The sequence below is a fragment of the Oryzias latipes genome, chromosome 1 (assembly GCF_053564925.1).
Source record: "Oryzias latipes strain Hd-rR chromosome 1, Olatipes_Hd-rR_3.1".
NCBI classification, from domain to species: Eukaryota; Metazoa; Chordata; class Actinopteri; order Beloniformes; family Adrianichthyidae; genus Oryzias; species Oryzias latipes.
Window position 1 is genome coordinate 29,720,170 of NC_136237.1, and position 26,325 is coordinate 29,746,494.

The following is a 26,325-nucleotide window of genomic DNA, read 5'->3' on the forward strand; positions in this document are numbered from 1 at the left end:
ACAAATTTTAGTTAATGAACAATACTTAAACTCTTCACTTTTTAAGTAGTCACCTTTTTTTCTGCCCTAAAAGGCCCAACATAAAGTCCTACCCAGAATTGTGTGCAATTATTGGTGCAATGGCCAACACCTGTTTCCAGATGAAAAGAAATAACTCAAACTGAGGCTAAACAGCGAAATGTGTCAAAAGTCTATAAGGAAACATGTAATGATAATTTTTCATTTGCTTTCTTCCTCTTCCAGGTGGGCCTTTTTAGGAAATCTGGAGTTAAATCTCGTATTCAGGCTCTTCGTCAGATGAACGAGGCGAGCGGCGCCGATGGGTGTGGAGTCAACTACGAGGGCCAGTCAGCTTATGATGTTGCTGACATGTTAAAGCAGTATTTTAGAGACTTACCAGAACCGCTGTTCACGAGCAAACTGTCAGAAACTTTTCTTCAGATCTATCAGTGTAAGTGCAATACCAAAATCACACTTTTAGGGGAATATATGTATTTGGTCCCTTTTTTCTTAAAAAAAAACCCCAACACATTTTTTGAGTTAAAGCCAAGTCACACATGTGCACGTTGCTTATAATGAAACAGATAGTCTTGTATAACACACTTGGGTTAGTGCATATTGCATTAGAGCTCATTTTTGGCAGACGAATAGCAACTTAACTAAATCTCCTTCCAGATTTAAGCATAATTTTCATCAACGATAGCATCAAAATAGGGTTTTGGTTATTTAAAAAAAGTACCTTGAGGAATGCTATTTTCCCCCCGCAGACATGCCTAAAGAGCTCCGTCTTCAAGCCACTCGGGCTGCGGTGCTGCTTCTACCAGATGAGAACCGAGAGGCGCTCAGGACGCTGATGTGTCTGCTCAGCGACGTGACGGCAAGCGTCGCCGAGAACCAAATGACTCCCACCAACCTGGCTGTTTGCCTGGCACCATCACTCTTCCATCTCAATACGCTGCGGCGAAAGGAGAGCTCCTCACCGAGGTGTGTGCTTGCGCCTCGTTCACCTGTCTGTTCCTGTTAAATCACTGTTGTTTGGGGTTATGTAACAGATTGTATGCTATATGTTTTGAAAACAGGAAAGGGTCCTTATGAAGGGACAGGATATTGTAGATGGAGGGCCCAGATTTAAAAAGGGAAACGAAAAGTTGGAGCAAGAGAGGAAGGAATAGGGAGAGACAGAGGAAACAGAGCAGTTACATAAACATTTTAATCTAATTAAAAGCACATTGTTCCACATTTGGCTCTAATGTGTGAGGTCTCATAAACTGTATGCCGTTTAACCCTCTGTTTCCACTCTCGACCTTTTACCTCGCCTTGCTTTTCCGTTGCGCTCGGGCATTATAACAAATGTTGGTGATCAATCTTGCTATGTCCTTTTGCTTTGCCTCATCTGGGATACAGAGTGATGAACCGAAAGCAGACTTTGGGGAAGCCTGATCAGAGGGACCTGAATGAGAACCTGGCTGCCACCCATGGCCTGACGCACATGATCCAGGAGTGCAGGAAACTCTTCAGGGTCAGTGGATGGAACAGAGCTAGCACAGACAAAAACACAGAGGTTGACATATTCGCTGCAGATGTCTTTTTGAGTGTTTTGGTGACATTTTTGAAGCATCTGTACCACCTGTCTCCCTTTGTTTCCCCTGTAAGCAGACATGATCCAAGTTACATAACTGATTCGGGTTTTGTTGTGTGTGTGTAGGGGTTTAGTCATGTGTTCCAGCTTAGTCATGCTTACTAAATGTCATATCCAACCTCTTGCTGGGGTCACTATGTCATTTAGAAGAAATAATGATCAAGAATGTAAGACTGTAAGTCTATGTCATGCCACAGCAAATGCTAAATGGTCACATCATTCAAACTTTTATTAAATTGTACAGAAACTTCCTGTCTTCCTGTCATGGTCATATCTCACAAGTAAACTCAATTATCCAGGAAATGACTTTGTCTAATTAGATTTTTCTTTTGTCACAGAGGTTTAAAAAAGAAGGACAACATTTGAAATATTGAAAAGCTAAGTTTTCATTTGGGATTTTTTTAAGCTATTGGTTAGTTTTCAATCTTACTTTTTTGCAGAATCAGAGGTACAAATAAAGGGATTAAACACTGTAATCCTAAAATTTTAACTATGACAGATTCTTTAACAAGTTTGCAACTGCCCGTAAACTGAGAGGATTAATATGTTTAGAGCAGAAGTGCTTATTCTGCTTTCTGAAGTTTCAATCAAAAAATAGTTAGGTTTTTGGGGGTTTTCACATTTCCTATAAATGAGTCCCACTTCTGCATGAATCACTGCTGCTGGTATTTTTTTTTCCAACAGTTCAACCAGATGTGTCAAATTAAACCCCTTACTTCACCCTTGTGGGTAATAGCATCCAGCAACAGGCCATAAAATGTTAAGTCGTGTTTTTTTTGTGTTTTGACGTTGTGTGTCCTCCGCTCTCACAGATCCCCGAAGAAATGAACCGCTGCAGGAACTCATATGTGGAGCAGGCTCTTCTGCCAAAACGATTGGAGGAGCTTGGAAGTGAAGCCAAGCGAGGAAGTATCCTGCAGGAAAGCTTAGACACTCTCCTGAAAGAGGCCAAAGACAAGTTTAGAGGTTACGACAGCTGCTCCACTCCAGAACACGTCGAGCTGGCCTATAGGAAGGTAATCATTCACCGCAAATGAAAGTAATGGAAAAACAGAATGTAGTCACTTTTAAAGCAGGGAGAAAAAAAAACGGCTTATCTGTCTGCGATGTGCAAACACAATGACATTCATGAAGCCTGCGCGTCCTGCCGTCTTTACTTTTGGTGTTTGCCTCGCCCTAGTCCTGATTTTCCAAATAGCGAATGGGAAAGTGCAGTTAGGGTTTCCTGTGCAGAAAAAACATCTGTGTGAAAGTGGCCTGGCCTATTGGCTTCTCATTCCCATCCCCCCCAGCTCTGGACACTCTCCCAGAATGATATCATCTTGACATGGACACACGCTAGTACAACCACACCATTATCCCAGGCCATCTTCTCCTCTTTCTAGTGTGTGAATGTGGTGGGTTGAGTTATTTTTTTCCTACTTTGTGAAAGTGTGTGTTCTTCCTATCAGTCTGAAGACTTGAATAAAGGCTAGCTGGAAGTTTTGAAACAACTCTGGACTCTTGTGCAAAATAATGGCTCAACATCTGGGTTGGGGGTTGTACAAAGTTTAAAAACAGAGTTTTAACTAATAAAGCCTTTAAATTATTCTCCTTGCGCTCTGTTTCTTAGGTTAACGACGGTTTTCCACTGCGGCAGTGGAAAGTGACCGTAGAAATTCATGCCAGTCCTGAGGAGGTTCTGACTCGGGTGCTGCGGGAGCAGGGCCAGTGGGATGAGGATCTGCTTGAAAGCCGAGTCGTGGAAACCCTTGATCAGCGGACAGAAGTCTACCAGTACGTCAGGAACACCATGGCTCCACATCCCACAAGAGACCATGTGGTGCTCAGGTAGACCTTCTCCTCATCTCATCCTGGTCTTTACTTTCTATTTTACATTGTTGTTCAATGTAATGCTACTTTCCAATACATGGTTATGTGACCACTTACAATGAAAGTCTATGTAAACGCATATATATGCACGTTCAAAACTCTCGCATTCACTCAAGTTTTTAAGTCCGTTTATAATAATTACGGTTTGTGCCCAGCTGGAATTGAATCGGTTAGTCCAAAAGGGGCCCAAGTCCAAGAGGTTTGTTTTTCCAGGAAATTATTTTAATTGCATAGCTTAAATGGAGGCTACACCAAATGATTAATACTTTACCCAGATTTAGCACCAGTTCATAGCTTACAAATGCTATAATTTTATAATTTCAGAGGACTAGCAAACTAAAGTCTCTGGACTTGGGCCCTTCTTGAATTAAACAGGGGCGCTGCCATATTGGATGACTAGTGCTGCCATCTATGGGATAAAGCAAAACCAGTGCAAGAGAGGCCCAAGTCCAGGAATTTTACACTTAATGCATTTTAAATGTAAAGCATAGTCAATATATTACAACGGACTTGGGACTTTTTTGCACATAATCAGATAGCTTTTCCCTTGAAGACCATAGAACATATAATATCTCTATTTTGAAAAATTGTGGACTGGGGCCCCTTTTGAATTAACCAATTCAATTCTATGACACCAAGTCTTTCAGATATCTAAATAGAGCTATGAAAGAAAAAGCCTGAAACAAGATTTGTGAGATTTGCACCACTTTATCATTTGGCACCAAGCCTCTTCCAATGCTAGTATTGGGTAGTGGCAGTCCAGTGTGAACACCATATGCTAAATTCACATTCAAGTGCAGGTTCCGCGTTCTTGAGCACGCATCGCATGCGCCTCTGTGCACATTGCATAACACTTTATCCAACCTTTGTGTTGTCCTCCAGGACTTGGGTGACAGATCTGCCGAAGGGAGCGTGTGCACTCGTGAGTTCATCTGTGGACCATGATGGGGCGCCGATGGTAGGCGTCCGGGCCAACGTCCTTACATCACGCTACTTCATAGAGCCTTGCGGGGCCAACAAATCGAGACTTACACACATTTCAAGAGTTGACTGCAGGTGGGCATAATGTTACACTATTTTATAAAACTAGCCTTACAGTGCACTTCGAGTCACTGATTTATTCATCAAACATGCAAATCTTTCTTCTCTCCAGGGGTCGTTTCCCGGAGTGGTACAATAAGCTTTATGGACACTTGTGTGCTGCTGAGGTGGCACGGATTCGGGAATCCTTCTCTGTGCCCATGGACAAATAAGAGAGCAGCACGCCGTTTTGACTGGAATGCCTTGTTTCAACAAAATACAGATGAAGTGAAAGTCTCTTGATCCTTTGATAAACATAAACCAGGATTAAAGGAACTGTTTTCTTCAAAACAGACTGCTTTTCCCTTTAAAACTGGGACTGCCAAGAGGACTAACAGAACTAGCTGGGCCTCGGGACGTTATGTTTCTGACACGGGATGTTTTGCCTCCGACTTAATTTAAAACGGCGTTATCGCTTCTGAGAAGCAAGGGGGATCTCAAGTGGGAGTGAAAGGAGGGACATGGGAAAAGCCAAAAACGTATATCTAAATAAATAAATAAAATTGTATGGGTTGTTGTTGTGGTTCCCCCAGGAACAGAATAATATGTACATATACTGTAGTGTGCTCTGGTCGCGTAGAGCCAGTCGGTGTCCGCTTTGTGTTACCTCCGTCCCCTTCTCTGTTACAGCAAAGCACAGGAAGAAAAGGAGACGTTATTATAGCGAGCTGATAGACAAATCTATGGGTGTCGAAAGATGCGAATGTGCTGGTAGTTTGCAGACTGAGTGAGGCCAATAAACAGGATATCGTGAGATGACAGGTGGCCTATAGTACACAAGGTTTTAGTGTTTCAGTGTGGAGGCAGAGGAGTATTGGTGGCTGGTTCACCAAAATGAAATGACTGATCAAAGAAAGGACATAATTGACTGGAAGACAAATAAAAGGAAAAATCTCTTTCAGCCATGCCTCATCCAATAGTTTGATCGAGGTTGCTTTTGATCAGGAAAATCGGGTTTCAACGTTGAAATACAAAGCCAAAATGCTTAAAAGTTTGAAATCTACAAGAAAATCCTGTTGACATTTAAAGGGCCAAATGAATAAAGGATGAAAAGTTTTTGATATTGATACTGATACCTGTAGAGCACAGCACATTTATTTTACTTAAAAAAGGTAAAAAGAAAAAAGACAAGAAAGGGCAAAAGTTATGATTGCTTTTACATCAAACAAGCACAGAAGACGCAATTATCTGACTTTGAACATTAATTTCTCTCTGCACGGAAAGGTAACCTGAGGAAAAAAGAGGTCCTTTTATAAAGGTGGGGATTTTACAGGTTTTACTGTATAGAGGAGGGCAGATTGAATGTGTAGATTTTTAAAGGAAGGACAAATATTCTGCAAAGATTCTGTGTTTTAAACCAAGATTGAAACATTTCTTTGGCTGTAACAGTTGCGCTTCAGTCTGTTCATGTTACGTGTATCATAAATTCACTAAACCGTTGTTCACATCGTAAATGTTTTTAGCTGTAACTGTGTCTCTGCCAAATAATAATGCATGACAATGACAGTTAATTTAAAGCAAATATATTTATACCTCAGATATATGTTTGTTTTTGTTTTTATATCATTTATTTTATTGTATTGTATACGTAAAACTCTGTGTTACAAAAAGTTTTATCTTTTTTAATAATATTATTTCTGTACAGGTTAATCAAAATGCACTATTAAATGTATTAAACTAACTGTTTTATGTGCTTTTTGCTATGCATATAGGAACCATGCAAGAAAGTTAAGTCTGTCACTATTTTTGTTTTCCTTTTCTAATCCATCATAATTTCTACTGTCACTTGTTTATGATTAACTTTGTTTCAAGTAATTACACCCGCTCTCATTTAATCTGAATGCAGATCTCTCTTCCTGTGACTGTATTTCGGTGTCTCATGACTCCATTCCACACCAGTGGATCTGTTATTGGCCCCGAGGGGTCTGGACGATGGTGATCTCACTCCATATGGTTCATACAAAGGTATTAGAAAGCAGACGGCTCTGCTGTGCCTCAGCCGACCTGGTCGAGACAAGGCAAGGATTCTGAAAAGAAGGGGAGGAGGGCTGTCATGTTTTAAACAAAAGGGGGCTTTGAAGGATCTGAACAGGTTCTGATGTGCCTCTTCATGTTTTCAGTCACTAAGTCACAAAGTGACATGCTGTCATCTTTTTTTCTGGAAAACAGGGTCTGGGGGTTTGCTGCCCTTGTTTTGTAATGCACTGCTCCTCAACAAACAGAAGACTTTTTGCAAACCTTGAACACGTTCTGATTTACTTCCAACATGTTCTGTGACAGCAAAAACAGGTTCTAACATGACTTATAGGTCTTGGCAAAGACAAATCTGTTTTATGATAGCATCATGAAGTACTTGGGCAGAGGCAGAGATCATCTAGAGCTTTGTAAGGATCAAACACAAGTGGAGCCAAATGTTTTTTGCACTCTTTTATCTTTACATTTTCCACTTTACTCCTTTAATAAAACAAAACATCTCCAAGAGTATGTTCTCAGACTTCCCACCTATCTTCATGTATGTTTGCTTACACAACCCCAAGCACTGGGGTGTTTTTCCATGTACTCGAGTATGTGTTTTTTTCCCCAGCACCCCAAACACCTCAGAGAGATTGTACAGGGTCAGATAACCAAGAGTCGCCAGCAGTGCTACGTTCCCGCACTGATGTTTGAGAATGCAGAGCACAAGGTTTCCCACAATGATAAATGAATATGAATGTGCACGTTCTCCAGTGTGCTTGCCAAGCATTCATCGCAAAACGCTGCTCCCAGTTGCAGAGAAAAAGTAAAAACAGGTGTAGAAGGTGATATTGGGCCACATGTTTCTTACCTAATGCCTATTTCTCAATGGTTTGGTTGATTTTTTTTTTTCTTATGGTTATTTTTATTTAGAATTTTCAGAACAAATGAAGACGTCCGACCATATTTATGTATTTATTTGCATTCCTGCACACAATACATGATTCTGCCTTTTTTAACTTGTGTAAACCAGCTGTGTTAGTGAGCCAAGAAATAATAAATGAATGAGCTGCATATCTTAGCTTGGAGCAGGATGCTGTGATGGAAGATTCCCAGTGCTGTTGTGGAAACAGAACTAATATATCTCTGTGATAAAGTTATTTCAGGAGTCAACATGGGAAAAGGATGGGAATGTGGATATGGTTTACTGTGTGTCATTTCCTCAATATGACTTGATAAGTTTAGAGAAATTTCTGTATGGAAATTTCTGGGCTAAAAAAAAACTGACTTAGATGGTTGTATATATTAATTTGAGATGATATGGGAAAAGGAAAAGAAATTTTCACAAACTTGTTTTTTCTTGTACATCAGTTTTCTGCTTGTTTGTTTGTTTGTTTGTTCGTTTGTTTGTTTGTTGGACCTCAGTCCCTCATATTGAATGCATTACTTTTCTTCAGCTTACCGATTTGAATTTATCAAAGCATTTTTTCAATTATTATTATTATTATTATTATTATTTGTTATTGTTTAACACGGACAGAACAATTATGCTGCAAACAACTTAACCTTACTGATGTACAAACTGAGGAATGAGTAACACGGACCAACACTGCCTTCTAGTGGTGATATCTAAAACTGCTGAAAGGAATGAGCTTATTGTAATTTTTCTGTTAAAAAAAACGAGTTAAAAACAAGTACATTGGAATTTTCTTTGGCAGCTTTCGTGCCAGGTCGGTGAATTACAACAATAACTTGAAGAAGGAGAATAAAAAGAGAAAGAATATGACTTAAATAGCTAAGTAATAAGGGAAATGCCTGTTTAGTTTCATCTTCAACACTCATGTAACTGTTTTTGATTTAATTTGATTTCTTTTCTGCCTTTTATGTATTATCTTATTTCCTTACCTTAAATTAATTACTAGTAGGTGCATTAAATGCCTATGTTTGTGTGTGTGTGTGTGGGTGTGTGTGCCTGTTTGTTGTCTTGTAAATTTTAAGTTCTTTTTCGTCTTGTTTTGATATATGTAAAACTTGCTCAGCTGTATCTGTCGGTTATTTATTTGCTTGTTTTGTTGTATTTTGAGGACCCCCTTGAAAACGAGATGACACATCTCAAGGGGCTTATCCTCTAAACAAATAAATTGAAAATAAATAAATTGAAACCTACTCTCCTTTCACATCATTCTTACATGGATCAAAACCAGGCCTTGAGGGCCAACATGCTGCTGGTTTTCCTGCAATCCTGCCATATCTGCAGTAGTTTACATGGATCAGGTGTATTTAGCCAATAAGAGCCTCAATACCAGGAAGGTTGGAAAACATGTTGGACAGCAGTCCTCAAGGCCTGGAATTGGACATCCCTGAGCAATCCAGCACCTCAAACCCAACCAACCCTCCTTAATCATCATTGTGACATGGATCTAAACAATCCAGTGCCTCAAATTAAAAATAAAAGACACCCCCTTAACATACCTTCTCTTTTCTGGCCTATAGCAAAGAAAAAATAATTTCTTAAGAAAAAAAATGCTCTTTTAGTGAAAAAAATATCCCACATTATTTTTTAGATCTTTGACTTGGTTTCCAATTCATTACAGTTTTTATTATCAAAAATAATTTTAAACCTTGTGAGGTTCTATGGTGTAATGGTTAGCACTCTGGACTTTGAATCCAGTAGTCTGAGTTCAATCTCAGTAGAACCCTTAAACCCAACCTATTCTTCTCACACATCATAGTTACATGAATCTAAAAAAGCCAGTGCCTCAAACTAACATATAGGATGCTGCAAACAGCATCAAACATGCCTGCAGTTTTCTGGTGTCAAAAATCACATGTTTGTAAACGTGAATCAAGCTTTATGAGATATATATTAAAGTCTACACAGATCATTAATTGTTTCTGTTGCTTTAGATTACTTAACATATCTTCTAAATTTTCCCTAAATGTTTACATTTTTTAACCTGGTTTCATATATACACATCGAACAATCTTATTTTTGTTTTTGTGTTACTCTGTTTCCACAGCAACACTTTCCATTAATCATCCATAGCAGAAGTCATACATTTTACTGGTTTCCACTTTAAACCGTTGTAAATATAAAGGGCAAACCCCCCCCCCCCCAACCACTCAAATTTCCAATAATTCTCCTTCCCTTCATTTATCCATGTCTCTGACAGTGCAATTACTTTAAAATTTCCTTTAAATGTTTCCAAAAAAGTATTTAATTTAGTTAACGTTAAAGTTTCGTCCACCTTTTGCTCGAGGAGTTGAACCCTTAGATCCCTTTGTTCAATGATAGCCTTTAGCTCCTGGATCTCTTTTTCCATGAGACCTGTCAGTGTTTTCTGGATTTTTACCACTTCACTGATGTCCCTTGTAGTTCTGTGGTATAGTTTTCACCATCTCCAGTTTTACTTGACAGGAAGTTCTAGTGAGAACTGTGAGGAATCGAAACATACCTTCTGATGTAGCAGCTGATTTTATCAATATTGTACACTAAATTCCCGCTCAGATTTTACCCGCATCATGTGACTTTTTGGTCGAAAATTTGAATGCTTATGAACAGCCAATGATGCTGTGGCTCCACTTAAAACAAAAACTGTAAATCTAGAGCTACAGCACTGTGGAGAAATGAAAGAATCAGAGCCATGAAACGTGACAGCAGAGGAAGGGGACAAAAACAAACTGTATAACAAGAGATTTTTATTGAACAAGCAAAGATGTACAAAAATAAAATAAAACAAGCTGGTCACAGCTTGTTGATACTCTGACACATGATCGAGTTTCCCCCCAGTTAAACCACCAGTCTCTTTGACCCAATCCCCATATCACTATTAAAAACATCTTATGAATTCTTTGAGTTTGAACTTTCCAATATGCTAAATTACTTTCTTTAGACAGGTTTGCCTTTAAAACAGCAGTGGTGAAGCCTATTCCTGTCCTGCATTTTTGGGTCCTCCACCACCAGTTCCTGACAGTTATATTTCATAGAGCCAGTGTTTTGGTGTGTTTATTATTAATTGCGGTTGTCTTTTATGTCTCTGCAAGATTTCTGGCTCTCACAGAACTTTAACTAATTAGTAAGAGGATCCTCTGTCCTCCACTCGTTATTTTGATTAATGGCACCTGTTTGAACTGGTTATATGTAAAAGACACCTGTCCACAACCTCAAACAGTCACACTCCAAACTTCACTGTGGCCAAGACCAAAGAGTTGTCTAAGGTCACCACAAACCAAATTGTTAGAAATGGAAGACATACAAGACAAGACCACTGATAATCTCCCACCATCTGGGGCTCCCCGCAAGATCCCACCCTAGGGATGGGAATAGAAGCCCCATGAAGCCTCATTGGGGTTCTTGTAATTGTGCCGGAAAAATGAACCACTCATTCAGGGCTTCGAAACCACACAGAACAACGGCATCTGGTGGCGGACTGGTTGTATTTCGACATATGTTTCAACATGCACAGCACTTTGAGTGACATATGTTGTTGAAAAAGTGCTATATAAATAAAGGTTGATTTGATTTGATTTGATTTGAACAAAGCTCCTTGTAACACTTTAATGAGGAAATGATGATGAAAAAAATGTGAAACAACACAACATGTTACGTTTTCTGTGAGAAGTGCTTTACACAGCAAAATACACATCACATGAAGAAAAAAATATACGCAAAAACAAATGTATAGTGCTAGACTCAAACCTAGGACCTCTGGATTTAAGTACCACTGACTATTCCACCGAGCTATCTCTATTCACAAGATACTGACATGCCATTATACATTCATTGCAGTGTTTTTTTTTTTTACACAACGTTCATAGTGTATTGTTATATTAGGAAAAACCGAGTTGAAATCATCCTGAGCCACCGAACGCTTTTTACTAGGAGCCATGGTAAAGTGCAATGAACTGACGCTGATACCAATACAGGGGAAACAATGGAAGTGGTCGGGAAACGTTCAGGATTCATTTCGCATTTCTAGAGAATAGCGCGCCCAACTGTTCGAAACGCAAGTGACATCTGAACCGTGGTTCCACTAAACGAAGCATTTGGCGCGTCATACGTCATCCACCACGTGATCTGCACTGGTTGACACACGCCCTGAAACATTGTGCTGAAACGCTCTGTTTCATGAAGGTGAACCGCGCGCCGAAGCGCTGTGTCAAACGGGCCATCCCTATCTCACCCCATGGGGTCAAAATGATCACAAGAACGGTGAACAAAAATCCCAGAACTCCATGGGGGGACCTAGTGAATGACCTGCAGAGAGCTGGGACCAAAGTGACAAAGGCTACCATCAGTAACACACTACGCCACCAGGGACTCAAACCCTGCACAGGCTCGTCTAAAGTTTGCTAGAGAGCATTTGGATGATCCAGAAGAGGATTGGGAGAATGTCCTTTGTTCAGATTAAACCAAAATAGAACTTTTTGGTAAGAACTCTATTCATCGTGTTTGGAGGAGAAAGAATGCTGAGTTGCATCCAAAGAACACCATGCCTACTGTAAAGCATGGAGGTGGAAACATCATGCTATGGGGCTGTTTTTCAGCAAAGGGACCAGGAAAACTGATCTGTGAAAAGCAGGGGTCGCTAACTTGTGGACTGTGGTCTGGATCCAGACCGAGATGCTGGGTCATGCAGACCCAGACCCGGGCAAGTATCCAAACTCGATGGAAAACTAATGTTTTAAATGGTTTTGCCGTCGTTGCAACCAACACATTCTCACTCTCATCTCGTCATGGACATATTTGGGGGGCCCTTCCGCATCCCTTTTTGATTTTTTTGGGCCGTTTTTGATGTTTTGGGTGTGCTCAACTCGTTTTTCAATGTGCTGCCTTTTCTCATTCAATCGGGTGTCGTGAACCAGTGCTGGGCCCCAGTCCAAGGGTCGTGGGTCGGGGTGCAGAAGGGGAAAAAATTCTTATGCTAACTTTGTTTTTCCGGCTTTTTATTTTCTGATCACGAAGGAAGTTTTATTTTTGGAAAACTGCTCTCCACATCCACGTGTCGTTCAGAAACATCATGAGCAGGTCGGCAACTTTATTTGATTGAATCTTCATTCTCTGAATCTTCTTTCTCTAAGAAATATTAACAGCTGGTTTCAACTCAGACTGTTTTTCCTTTAATGTCAAAGTGGATGCTAACAAGAGGACGATAATTTTTGCCGCGACTAACTTTTAAGATGTGATGGATAATTAAAGAAAAAACGACACAACCTTTAGAAAACTGGTATTTTTTAAATTTAAACATGAATCTATCGTGTCTGCAGCTTTATTATTTTTATCTGAAACATTCAAGAGTCAGTTGATGCATATTATGCAGAGCAAGTTGGTCAGTGGAAACAACTGCCCATAGATCCATACGTCGAGGAAAACTCCAGGTTTTGTCTGTAAACTGCAGCTTTATGTTTCTTTAAACTTGAAGGGTCTTCCTCAGTTTCCTCATTGACTTTTTTTCTCCCCAAAGAAACTGTCCAAACACATCTTTTTGTTTGGCTTTTGTTAACTTTTAGCTTTGGGCTTATAACTTAGCTAGTGCTATGAGCGAGCAGCCCCTTCATGCCGTCTCTATCCGATCTGTGACGGCTACCAAATCAGTCTGTGCATGCACAAAAATTCAACCACAAAGTCTAAGTTTAAAACAGACGCAAATATTGTACAGAGATTGAAGATTCAATCACTTAAAGATGCCAACCAGCTGAAGAAACTTGAACTGAGAAAAAACTTGTTAACCCTTGTGCTATCCTAGGCACTTTACCATTGGGATTGGGGTCATCTAGACCCCACTAGACAGTGCGCTGAACCTTTTTTCTTCAATGATTTGTGATCTTCACTGGTTTCCATGAATTACATGAAATCCTCTTCACCTTTATCCACCTTTGTCATGGTAGGGATAACACATCAATGTAAGGGTGGAGTCATAGGATAGCACAAGGGTTAAACGGACATTTAGGATTTTTTTCTTACAGAAAGACTGAATTAAACAGGAATTTTCCAGTTTTGAAAAGCAACCTTGATAGATAAATTTGAACATTTGTTCAAATATACATTCTTCCGGGGAGGTGTTTGACTTGTGGAAGAAGCTAATGAGGCTATTGTATCCTCTTTCATCAAGTTTTCTTGGTGATGTCGGTAGTTGCCCTGTGTGTGTGTGTGGGTGTGTGTGGGTGTGTGTGTGTGTGTGTGTGTGGTTATGCTTTCTTCACACTAGATGGGGGTATTACACAATAACATTGCTTAATGTGGATTAAGTTCAAATTAAATAAAGTTAAAAGTAAAAATCAGCAATTCCCACAGTGTATAATTTTAAATGATCAGAAATCTAAAGCTAAAAGAAAATTTTTAATTATCTTGAAGTAAAGTTAGGTAGAAATCAACACATATTTGAAAATGTTAACTCTGTGACAAAGTACCATATTTTTTTTTGTCAATTACTGGAGTTAAACTAATTTTATTTAGACACATTACACATATATTTTAATATTTCAAGTCTTGATACATTGTAATCCTTAATATCATAGCTCTTATTGAAAAAAGCCCAAATTCTGTCTGTCAAAAAATTAGAACAATGTGAAAATGTTTTATGTTAGAAACTTATAGAGGTACCCAAATTAATTAGTTGATGCCTGCAAAGGTTTCTGAGCCTATAAATGGTCTTATTGTCTTTGTCATTGGACTGCACAACTATGGGAAAGACTGCTGACATAGCAGTAGTCCAGAAGACAGTCATTGACACAATTCAGAAGGAGGGTAAACAACAAAGGATCACCTTAAAGCAAGCTGGTTGTTAACAGGGGACTGTATGAAAGCATTAAAGGAAAATGAGTGGTAGAAAAAGCTGTAACAGAAACAGGGATCACCGCAGCTTTCAAAGGATTGCCGAACAAAATCTATATAAATTTAGAGATCACAAGTGGCAAATGCTCCTTTTCTCATATCGAGCCACTTTTGAACCTAAAGACAAAGTTAGAAGTGTCTAACTGGGACTAAGGAGAAAAAAGAACTGGGCTGTTGCTGAGGGTCCAAACTCATATTTTCAGTAATTTTGTATTCCATTTGGAATTTAAGGTTTTGGAGTCTGGAGTTCTGGGGTCTAGAACAAAAGTGGAGAGGCATAGAATCCATGTTGCTTGAAGTCCAGTATGATGATTTAAGGTCATTGGCATCTGCTGGTGTTGCAGATGACAGTTGACTTTTCTGACGTCCACAATCAATGCAAGCATCTGTCAGGAAATTCTAAAGCACTTTACACTGCCCTCTTCTGACAAGGTGTGTGGAGATGCTGCTTATATTTTTCAGCAGGACTTGGCACAAATATGGGATGAAAAGATACATTTTTGATTAGTCTGATGAAATTTTCTAATATTCTAAGACAGTAAATGTGAGGCTTATATCATTTATGAGCCATATTCATAAAAAGGAACAAAGAAGTCCTTAAACTGACTTGTTTATTTAAATTGTATTCATTGTATTGACTGGGAAAAATAGTAAGCTTTTTTGTTTTGTTTTGTTGCTAAATTCTAATTTTGGTGTTGTATAATAGGTTAAATCAGTATTAAATTACCTTAAGTAAACATAAGGAGTGCTCATACATTTTGCAATATATTTTACTATTATAAGGATTAATGTTTGACCTCAGTCTGATGGCTAAGCAAAAAAAAAAAAAAACATTTCTTGCCAAAAAAATTGTGCTTTATTCCCTTATATTTACTTTTATCCTTTTAAATACGTACAAATAAATCCCCACTTTAATTGTTAATTGTACATCATACTAAACATCTAAAAAATTTGATTTAGTGAGATTTTTCAAAATGCAGAAAAACAATATCATGCAACTTTTCTATGTTTTTTTTATCTCCATCCAATTGGGTCGGATTCCTTTAGTCTGTATTTATAATTATGATTACTCTAAAAAATATGATTACTTTTTTATTTCGTTCTTTTTTATGACTAGGTAACTTTGCTTTTATTACTTTGTGGTTGAATTGATAACTCTCCTGTTTTCCTAAATGTATTAATTGCTGAAATATGTGATTACCTGCCGTTCTCTAAGAATCACATAATAAACTATAACAGTGTAAAATTGAAGCCCATGTTTCTGACGGCGTCGACATCCAGCGCACTTTAATACGTCCCTTCCGTAGTTATGAAACTTTACAGCACATGTTTTGTAACCGAGACAGTTTGACCAATCAGGACTCAGCGTGCTGTTCACGTGATGCAGATTTTTTTATGTAACAATCAGAGTATCTGTGAGAAAAACAGTTCTGTAATTTGTCAAAGACCGCGGCAGCTATCGCCATGTATAAACACACAGCTAGACGAAAAGCTCCGCATTTATAGCATTCCCAGACTCGTTCATGCTAAAATGTCGCTACAACCACAAGTGGCGGAGGCACCGGAGGAAAGACTGAGCTTCTTTATCGGTGCGGACCCGGTCTCAGGGGGAGAGGAGGAGGACCATTCCCATCATTGTGAGCTCATTTTGGAGAAAGGAAACGCATTGGCTTCGAAAGACTGTCTAAAGGAAGCCATTGACTGGTTCTCCGCGGCCGTGCGCTATGGCCCCGTGCGACCCGAGCAGCTCAGCACCTTCGTGGACTGTATTCTCCGCAATTTCAAGACGAAAACGGCCGGACGAGAAGGACCCACAGGCCTGGGTGAGGAAGAAGGGGAGGACTCGGTGTTGCTGGAGTGTCCCAACTGTCGGGGCTTTTTGGGCGAACCCGTGACCGTAGCCTGCGGACACTCGTACTGTAGAAGATGTTTGCACCGGCGGTTGCTTTCGAAATGCAAACTGTGCTGTGAACCTGTCAGCGGCGAGGAGAAACTGAATGTAACTCTGTGCGGACTTGTAGAAAAATGTTTCCCAGAGGAGCTGAAGAAGTTGAAAACATTAAGTGAAGTGGACGCCATGTGTAAAAGGAAACGCTACAGAGAAGCTGTTTCACACGCGACTGCTGTTCTCCGGTCAGGTGAGTCTCATAACACACACGTCTCTAACTAAGGTCGGTCACAAGAAGGCTCTTTATTCATCGGTATCTATGACTTTCTGGTGGAGTTCAGAGGTTCGCGGGGCTCTGTCGGTTTTTTTATTTTTATTTTCACTAAGCTCAGATTGGATACTTTTGGTGACATTTGTTGACCCACATTTTCACTACAAACGCTGAAGTGGTTCGCGGCTCTCGGGATCTCGGGAGATGGCAGGGCCTCGCTTATGAAAGTGGGGAGACTGCGCATGCGCGTTTGAGGAAAGTTGTGTAAGGCAGGTCGTGACACTTTGGGCAGGTTTTGCAACTTAAAAAAGGGGGGGGGGGGGATTTTGTAATTGTGTGAGCTGTTACGAACCATGCTTTCATAAATATTTTTTTACGGCTGCAAACGTATATTCATGGGGCGAGAAATAGTTTTTTTTCGGCCAGTACTTACACCTACTACTAGCAAAGCAGCAAAGCGGGGGTTTTCAATAACAATATCCTCATAGGGAGAAATGATTTTTTTTTTAACTCAAATCTATGACAAAAATCTTCACCGGCTAAAATCAAACAAGTAAAAAAATAAAATCTAAGATAAATAATATATTTTTTGAAGTCCTACATAATTCAATAGTTAAAAAAATGTTTACTAGCCACTTCAAGTTAACCAGTTTATTAGAATAGAATTGAATGCAAATTTATTGATCCCATTGAGAGGAAATGATTGTAAGAATATTTAATATTATTCAACAGTTGCATAGTAGTTTAGAATAACAATTGGGCCTTCAAAAGATATAGTATCACTTTCAACCTACTGTTGTAATAAACATACTATACAATTGTATGTTAACAAAGCTTAGATTACCTATTTAAAAACACTTTAAAACATTCTTTATTAATTTTTTTAAACAAAATATTTCAAACTATGTAAACAAATTAAGACCGTTCCAGGTTTTTTCCCCCTGATCAATAAGCAAATATTAATTTTTAAAATATGATTTGGAGTAAATGCCGATGTGCACTACTTAAAAAAAGTGATTATTTAACCAAATAATAATTTTTTTTTATTACAATTGTTGTTGCTATTATTATGCTGTATTAGGTATGCAAAGTGACATTGTGTTGAAAAAGTACAATGAATTAAAAAAAGTAGGTGGACTACACCAAGACAAAACATGATGACATGAAGGTGCAGCGTAGTGATAACCCTTGTAATGATCATAAAGGCACCTGGTCATGTTTAAAAAAATGTTCTGTTGACATTTATTGGAGCAAAAAAATTCATTTGAAAGTGTACTATTTAGTTATTTCTCTACCCGATATGGAAATCTTCATTCTCTCAAAGTTCCATTTGTTCAGATTGTGTATTTCAAACACAGCTTTAATAAGTAGCATCCAGCAAAATGAAAATTATTCTTCTAATATCAATTTCTGCTTAAAAAATATATGCTTTGATTAGAAGGCTTACTTCCATTAAAAAAAAAAAAAAAAAAACCACATGATTTATTTGGAAACAGAAAGTCAACTTAAGTCTTTTTATGTAATTCCTTCTAAATCAATTTTTTCCTGACATTATCGACACTTTTGCAAAATTTAAGGAGATATGATTATGTAATGTATGACCTTAAGGAAAACTTTCGGTTTCAGGAAACGGGAACTTACTTGCGCAACCAGACTCGTACTTTTTTCTGGTCCATGACACACATTCATGTTTGTTTTGAAGTTTATGGTATCTTATTGGTAAATGATTTATCTCTTCTCTGCCATGGATGGAAACTAAAACATTATACGATATCAACAAACATGGCATGAATATTAATTTCTCTCTTACAGATCCACACATGATGGCGGCTCGTCTGTCTAGAGCGGAAGCATACATGGCTCTCAAGCAGTACCGACTGGCTTTAGAGGACGCCGAATTCTGTTCCAGATCCACTTGTTCTGCTGAAGTATGTCACAAACAGCAGTTTTTTAAAATTCCATCCAATATCCTTTTGAGCGAGGTTAAAAAATAAATGTTTTGGGTTAAATAAGGTTAGAAAACCAAAATGATCTATTCTTCCATTGATTGTGAGGATCATAAAAGTTCTTCTAAAAGTACCAAAATACGATTTCTTTAAAAAACAGGGATATTGAATTTACCTCCTCTTCTATATTTAGGGTTGTTTCCATTGGAGTAACAAGAGTATCATGCTAATCAAGGGTTTTGTTTACTAAAGCGGAAAATGTAAAGATTAAGGTCAAATCCAATCGTATTTTTAGATCACAAACCAGAGAGCATGTTCACATTTATTGTTTTTAAATTGTCGTTTATTTCCACTTTTTTTTTTATATGCTGCATCCCAAAGTGAGAGTTGCAAAGGAATACCTACACACCATAAGGAAGCTGTTGTCTGTTCTCCATGTGACTGAGCTTCAGGGTTAATGTGAGGTGTAAGCGTAATTCTTAGGAGACTAACAACATTTCTGTTCTTGCAGGCCTTGTTTAGGAAGGCGATGGTGCTGCATGAAATGGGGCAGGTGGACAAATCCCTGCAGGTCTTCCTCCACTGCCTGTCTGTCAATGAAGACTTCCCAGGAGCTAAAAGACAAGTGGAAAAGGTTTGTTCGTAAAAAAAAGCTGCTAATTTGGAAAAAAGATGCTTTAACCCTGTTATCGTGGATGTGATGCACATGGTTGTGTTAATCAAAGGTTCATGTTTGTGGGACGAGTGAGTGGAGCTGAGGAGGGTGACAATTATCTGACAGAATGAACAAAACAAAAGGACAGTCATGTGTGAAGGTTTTATAGCTTGCATTTGTTCGTCTGCCACGGATGAGCAGATTTTGGCCCATTCAAGGGATTTATTTGCTGTTGTTAGATGGAACAATCATCCTTTCATCAGGTGTTTCTCACCTATTGATCTGAAGGTTTTGAGGTTTGATCGGTCAATAAGAAAGCAAGCTTATTTTCCTCAAGTGAGATTCGATTTTAACCCACAAAAACTCATGGTGATATCAGCGTAACTAAAAAAAATGTCAGAAATGGATTCTGTGGTCCACTTGTTTGTGGTAAAATATACATAATTTTATTTTGAAGAAATAATGGGTCTGGGTTCTTATGGGTTAAAACTTTGAGAAATAGTTTTTCCGTTCCTGTTGACTAACATCAGAGAACCCAACATTTTGTGCGTGTCAGAACATTTGACTGAACCTGTGAACAGAGCAAGATCCAGCGGGTCTCCTCTGTGATCGTTTGTCATGGACTTACATAAGTTAGTGGGTCAAGTCTTGTGACTGCGCGTAATGACATTAGTGCCACTTAATAGACAGAACACAGACACTATTGTAGTTATGTAAGTGACACACTTTCTCCTCATGCATTTTTTAGAGGAACATGATTATTCTTCTGGCAGAGGCATAACGTGTGATGAATTTGTCTGCGTCTGTTTGGTCGGACTGTCTGTACAGATTCAGACAAAAACCTCATTCATACGTTTCTGTTTTGATCCGGGTTTAAAGTGGAGATGGGGCTCCGATAGTCACTAGAGGACGTCTCAGTACACTCTGGACAGGTTGTTTATGGGGGTCAGATAACAGTCAGCCCCATGGTTTTTTGGAGGGGTGTGGCAATCACCTGGCTGGGATTAAAGGAGAGATAAGATATAGACAACATTAACTTGCTTTAAAGTAAAAGTAACAATGTGTTTCTTTACCCTTTGTAAACAATAAATAGAATTTATTGATGTGATTCCCAATCATCACACAAGTGCCGATCCTTTTACCCCAATTATTATACCTTGTTTGGTTGACTTGTACTCCGGAGTAATTTATAATCCGAAAAAGACGATACAAAACAACATTCTGACGAGAAATGGCCACTTTTGCTAAGGGATCTTGACAGATTGTCTGAGTAATTCTTTTCGAGAACCACATTTTGAGTCAGCTGATATAAGACTAAAATGACTACATAGGAATTACAAATGATATAATAATGACTCTGCAGTTCTCTGAAGTCTTCTGCAACCTCTTGTTGCCCAAAAAAAATCGATCATTTATGAAACAAGCCCCAGATAGATAACTGGAGAGCCTTTTTTGTTACGCATGTAATCTGCTCATAAGGCAAATGTCGTATCAGTGGCGTTCCAGCAGTTAGGAAACACCAACTCAAACAGCTTCTTTGGTGTCACATTATTCATAGCAAAGAACAACACGGTTGCTCTTTGTGGCTGCATGGACCAGACGTGGAAAAATTCTGAGCTGTCTCCATATGCTGGGGGGAAAAAAAGCAATAATGGCATTTGTCTTATACATAACCTTATTCACACCTTCATGAGATTCTTTTCATCAGAACCTTTTGACATGGCTTGTTAAAAAAATATTGCCTTTGTTCAGCTGACATACAGATTCCTCTCAGCTCTTTTTGGTCAGGCTTTTCCACAGGCCAAGTAGTTCCAGCTGGTGTCAGGTGATCGCTTCCAGAGGTTTTTAAATCACGTTAAGATTCCACTGCATGTTTTTGGTTTAAACATTCCAGTTATTAAAACTGATCTGTATGACTTTTTTTTAATAAAAGGTACTTAACCCTGACTAGATGTTGCTTTGTCTCTGACGGTTTTGATGAAGCTAACGAGTTCTCTTGTTCAGCCTGATAACATACTTGTTTGTTTTTTTTTGCAGATCTTGTGTGACCTTCTTTCCCCCGCGGATGAGAATATTAAAGTCGGCCTGAAGGAAACCACTCAGAACACGTTGCCTCATTTACGCAGCAAAGCCCTTATGGCAGAAGCACAACCACAGTGTCCGGTTCAGAGAGCACACCAACAGCAGAACCGAGCTGTTTCCGCACACCAAGTGAACAGCCAGGAGGTACCTTTGAATAAATACTGCTATATGCGTGTTTAATGAATGACTTGATTCAGTGCCACTTAGGGAACCATCGTCTGTCATCTGTCATTATCCAGAAACGCTGGGAAAGTCTGGAGCGGCCCGGTCTGAGCCGAACTCAATCGCTGCGAACGCACGGCTGCAACAGTGGCGATGAGGGACTGAAGAGAGTCAGCTCTGCTCCTCAGCTGGGCGACCAGGACAAGGGAAGTCTGCTGAAGAGGAAGCTGTCTGTGTCCGACCTGGAATCCTGCTTTGTGGACAGTGGAAGTAGCAAATACAAGAAGCAAGGTGTGTTGTTAAGACTCACTGAGATTATTTTGGCTGCCTTTAATAAAAGACATACTATAACACTTTACTGCAATAATAGTTTAACAGCTTTTTTTTCCCCCCTCTTCCTAATTTAGGTGTCACCAAAGGCTCCAAACAACACATTTCCAAAGCAAAAACCTGCAAAAGTGTTCCTGAGGGTATGCTGGACTCTAGTGACCTTGAGTGTTCTCTTTGCATGAGGTAAGAGAATACTAGGATGAGGATTGTTTGTTTTTACCAATGCCTTCTACATTATTTGTTGTAAAGTGAAAACAAGTCAAGAAAGGCCTGTTTGTAACTCAGATCCGTTGTGTTTGTACAGATTGTTTTATGAGCCTGTGACAACTCCATGCGGTCACACCTTTTGTAAGAACTGCTTAGAGCGCTGCTTGGACCACACACCGCACTGTCCGCTCTGTAAAGAGAGCCTGAAAGAGGTGAGGCAGCAGTCCTAGAACAGCCTCAACGTCAGAACACTTCAGGCCTAACTCTCTGCTGTTACTCATCCTGCTGTCTCCAGTACTTGGCGTGTCGGAAGTACATGGTAACCACAGTCCTGGAGGTGCTAATCAAACAACACCTGAGCCACGATTATGCAGAGAGGACGAAAACTCATCTAGAAGAAACCAGAGAGCATTCTGAGTAAGAAGTCTTCTCTAATACTTGGTTTTATATGGTTATCTCCTGGTGGCCTATGACAAATTGACCTTTGTGCTTGTCTCTTTGCAGCCTGACGAAGAATGTGCCTATCTTTGTGTGTACCATGGCTTACCCCACCGTGCCTTGTCCTCTGCATGTCTTCGAGCCTCGTTATCGCCTCATGATTCGCCGCTGCATGGACACCGGCACACGGCAGTTTGGAATGTGCATCAGTGACTCCCAAAAGGGGTAAGCGCGATAAAAAAGCAGTTCTTCAAAAAGACTTAAAGGGAGATCTGTTCCTAATGATCCAGAGCATTGAAGCGTTCCTTCAAACTTCTGTTCCCTTCCCTGCAGGTTTGCTGACCATGGCTGCATGCTGATCATCAGGAGTGTCCATTTCCTCCCCGATGGGCGTTCTGTGGTTGACACAATCGGAGGAAAACGCTTCCAGGTTTTGTCTCGAGGAATGAAGGATGGTTACAGCACAGCAGACATTGAATACTTGCAGGATAGCAGGGTAAGAGCCAGCGTGAGAATATGGTCGCGTACTTTTCTAAGTACATTTGTCTTTTCAAATACTTCAAGAAAATGACTTGTGATCTTGTGCAGTTAGAAAGAAAAACAAGTCGGTTAAGAGACAACCAAACTTTTTTGTCAGGTGGAGGACACGGATGAACTGGAAAAGCTGCAGGAACTGCATGATGCAGTGTATGAACAGGCCCAGGTCTGGTTCCAGAACCTCAAGATCCGCTTCCACAACCAGATCCTGCAGCACTTTGGACCAATGCCAGAACGAGAAGCAGACATCCAGGTACGCACTCATGTTTACAGCTACCTGTAGACGTTTGATCCACAAATGAAGACGTTTGTTTTCAATAAATAGCAACCTTTTTCTTCTACATTTCATTCCATGATAAATCAATACTCTTTATGATGGCACTAGTCTGTGGAGTAGCTCACATAATGCTTATAAACAACTTTTTGAAGATGAAAGAAAATGTGCTAGTTGGTTTTTGACTGAAGTCAAGCTGAAGCCCACAGTCAAGAAGTCAATTTCTAGCTTTGTGATTATCGCTTTTCCACAACTATAATTCTTATCAGAAAGAGAAGCTGCAGAAAGCTGTAATCCTCCTCTGGATCTTTAAAGCTGGTAGTTGTGGAAATGCTAACAGAAGCCCTGATTGCTAGTTGTGAAATGAGCGCTCTCATGGCACATTGACCGTCGGGAACACCCACACTGACGTGGAATCGCCAGCTTCGGAGGTCTTCATATCTGATTGCCATGGTTTGGAGCTCAGCTGTGACTGCAGTGCGGTCTGTGGCGCTCACGGGGATTACATCCCCGCCTCAAGGACAGCCAATACAGACTGTTTTTACAGTGTAGGCTAAAGAGCTTAATGGGTACTTTACGTCTAATCCCGCTGGCTCAGTTGCGTCACAACGCTGCCATGCAAAGAATCTCCACTTCTGCACAAGGCAGCCCCCTCAGAACAAAGTGGGATCTGAATCCTTTTGCTGCTGTTTTGCTTGTGAACTTTTTTGCTGACAAGAACTGTTTGATGAGTGGTGAAGACAAACATACCTCTAACACAGAGAACATCTTACTCAAATCCTTCCAAAGCATATTTTGGAACTGGCTCTCACTTTCATCTGCATAATTCTAAAATCAGTCATTGTGTAACCAATCAATTGATCTGATAACTCTTTTGAGCCTCGCAGGGCTGGCTGCCTGACCAAATCATCACGGATGAAATTGCAAATGTTTGAGTATGAAAAGCTCAGAATCAGAGCTGTGGAAACTCTGCGCTTTGCATCTAATTTTCATGCTACATAACTATATTTGTGTTTCTATATTTGTGTTGTGCTCGCCTGTTGTGCATAAGTGGAATTTGTTGCAGCGCTCGAGCATCAAAGGGAAGCAGAAGCACCTCATTAAAATGATGGAGGATAGTCATATACAATTAAAATAGTTATGCAAAAGCTATTGACAGCTGGGACACAAGTGTAGCCTAATCAGCCTAAAGTCCAGTAAAAGCCCACTGAACTTGAATACATGCGATAAAAAAGACAAGATTTCTTTGTTATTATATTTGTGAATGAAAGGAAATGAAAAGCCACACGGAGAAAAACATTTGAGACATTTAGAAGAAGATTTCCCATTTCCCAATAAAATACATGTTAGAATAACTAGGTTCATTTAAAAAAATTCTCCTGTGGGGCGTTTTGATGATTGGAGAGTAAAAAATGTCATTTTTTAATGTGTTTTTTTTCTCCAGGCAACCCCGAACGGTCCAGCATGCTGTTGGTGGCTTCTGGCTGTTCTGCCCATCGACCCTCGGTACCAGCTCTCTGTCCTCTCCATGACCAGCCTCAAGGACCGGCTGGTGAAAATCCAGCACATACTCACATACCTGCAGAGCATCCCCAACAACTAAAGCTTCCCTGCAGCAAACACGCTTTTGGACTTTCCCAAAATTAAGCTTCAACTTTTGCCTCCGTTACCAGCTAACAACAGTTAAAACACAGCAAGACCCGTCATTGTCTTGTGCATGAAAGTCACACAACCAAAATTGCAATATCCTTGAGTTGTGGATCAATAAAGAGGCCAAACTCAGGGATAGCCACAGTATCATTTTGTCTTTAGCAAGTCGAAGAAAGAAAGAAATCTGAGTTTTTTTTAAAAAGATTCTGCAACTTTTACAGAGAACTTCCATGACTGGTGTGCTTACCAAAAAGTGAACAGAAGAATGACTGACATCCGGATGGATGCTCTTGCAAAATATTTTTTAATATTTTAATATGGAGATGAGGTGTGTTGAAAAATGTTCCACCAGATTCATGTTTATGTAAAGGAGGGCAGAGTGGTAAAATCCTAAATGCTGAAAGTCCAAAAAGTGATAACAAGACAATACACTGTTTCCCAGCACTTTAAGAAGGCACTCAAACATGCTTCAGAGTTATCTGGTTTAAAGTGAAGATCTATCAAAAGGACTTAGGGGATGCACCTACAGTGTCAATCAACCATCAATGAAAGTATTATCTTTGAAAATCCACATTTTCTTGTTTTTCCTCACAAGCTTAACACGCACAACTTCCATTGCGGTTGGTGCCGAGTGGCAGTTATCCTTTTTTGTTTATAAGGTTATATATTTTTCATTTTTCTCCCCATTTTCCTTTTTTTATTATTAATCTTTTTATTTCAGGTGTATTATGTTAAAAGAAGCCCTGAAATGTATATTTTTTTCCAAGTTCTTCCTGTAATTTCTGTGGGACTCTCCCTGTTTCTTCTTTAGCCCAGTTTAAATCATCTTTTTTTTTGGTTTTGTTTTTTTAAATCCGTTGGAAACCAAAATCTTTTGTGATGGACACATTTTCAAATGACAATTTCAACGGTCCATTGATTCCGTGCTCCTATTCTGCCTCATTAAAACTAAATTCAACCTGCCGCTAAATAATTGTGAATTGGATGATTAAAATATGAATTTTGACACCATTTTTCTTTTAGAAATACGAAGGGGTTTTTGCAATATAATGACAAATCCAAACCAGAAAAGAACTTTTCATGGGTGAGCATTTGTTTTCATTTAAAGCTGCTTTCTCTGCTTGGAGGAGAAGAGGATGCCTGCAGTGCTTCAGTTGCGGGACTGCATTTGCCTTATACCATTTTTGCATCAATAGGATAATACTGGGCTTGGTTTCCATTCCTTCTTTTTTGCCACAGCATGAATGTTTTTTTTTCTGTCTTATTTAGTTTTAATTCTATTGTTCACAGTGTTTAAAATCTGAGCAAAACATGCAACCTAAGTTTGAAGCTTTTTAATGTAAACCATTTGTATGAAAGGTTTTGGGCAAATGATGCATTTTCTTTTTTTTTTGCTCTCATGTTTTAAGTTATCAAGTTTCAAAATAAATGCACTTTTTTCAGCATTAGCCTCATTTTTTTTAAATAAACATATCTTAAACAACATCCCCCATAATGCAATTAAAGT

The 26,325-nt window shown here is 39.3% G+C and overlaps 2 protein-coding genes and 1 non-coding gene across 6 annotated transcripts in view; all 3 read left to right on the forward strand.

Annotated features, from left to right (window-relative positions):
* Positions 1-6,272, forward strand: part of LOC144994589 (rho GTPase-activating protein 7-like) — a 75,931-nt gene extending 69,659 nt beyond the window's left edge. For all 4 annotated transcript variants that reach the window (XM_078953032.1, XM_078953025.1, XM_078953034.1 and 1 more), the window contains 7 exons: positions 244-451; positions 768-984; positions 1,405-1,519; positions 2,452-2,655; positions 3,252-3,469; positions 4,394-4,567; positions 4,665-6,272. In XM_078953032.1, the coding sequence (XP_078809158.1) occupies positions 244-451; positions 768-984; positions 1,405-1,519; positions 2,452-2,655; positions 3,252-3,469; positions 4,394-4,567; positions 4,665-4,764 (1,236 nt within the window). In that variant the 3' untranslated portion in view covers positions 4,765-6,272. The remainder of the gene's footprint in view (positions 1-243; positions 452-767; positions 985-1,404; positions 1,520-2,451; positions 2,656-3,251; positions 3,470-4,393; positions 4,568-4,664) is intronic.
* Positions 6,273-9,172: 2,900 nt separating this feature from the next.
* trnaq-uug (transfer RNA glutamine (anticodon UUG)) lies at positions 9,173-9,243 on the forward strand. The gene has a single exon. It is a non-coding gene; the product is annotated as a tRNA-Gln (tRNA).
* A 6,401-nt stretch (positions 9,244-15,644) lies between these two features.
* Positions 15,645-26,263, forward strand: LOC144994593 (LON peptidase N-terminal domain and RING finger protein 1-like). Its single transcript, XM_078953047.1, has 12 exons — positions 15,645-16,516; positions 18,350-18,465; positions 18,995-19,117; positions 21,176-21,364; positions 21,460-21,673; positions 21,790-21,895; positions 22,017-22,131; positions 22,215-22,336; positions 22,424-22,582; positions 22,691-22,853; positions 22,995-23,147; positions 24,613-26,263. Exons 1-12 carry the CDS (start codon positions 15,760-15,762, stop codon positions 24,769-24,771), a joined length of 2,376 nt encoding a protein of 791 aa, XP_078809173.1. The 5' UTR covers positions 15,645-15,759; the 3' UTR covers positions 24,772-26,263.
* Positions 26,264-26,325: the final 62 nt, after the last annotated feature.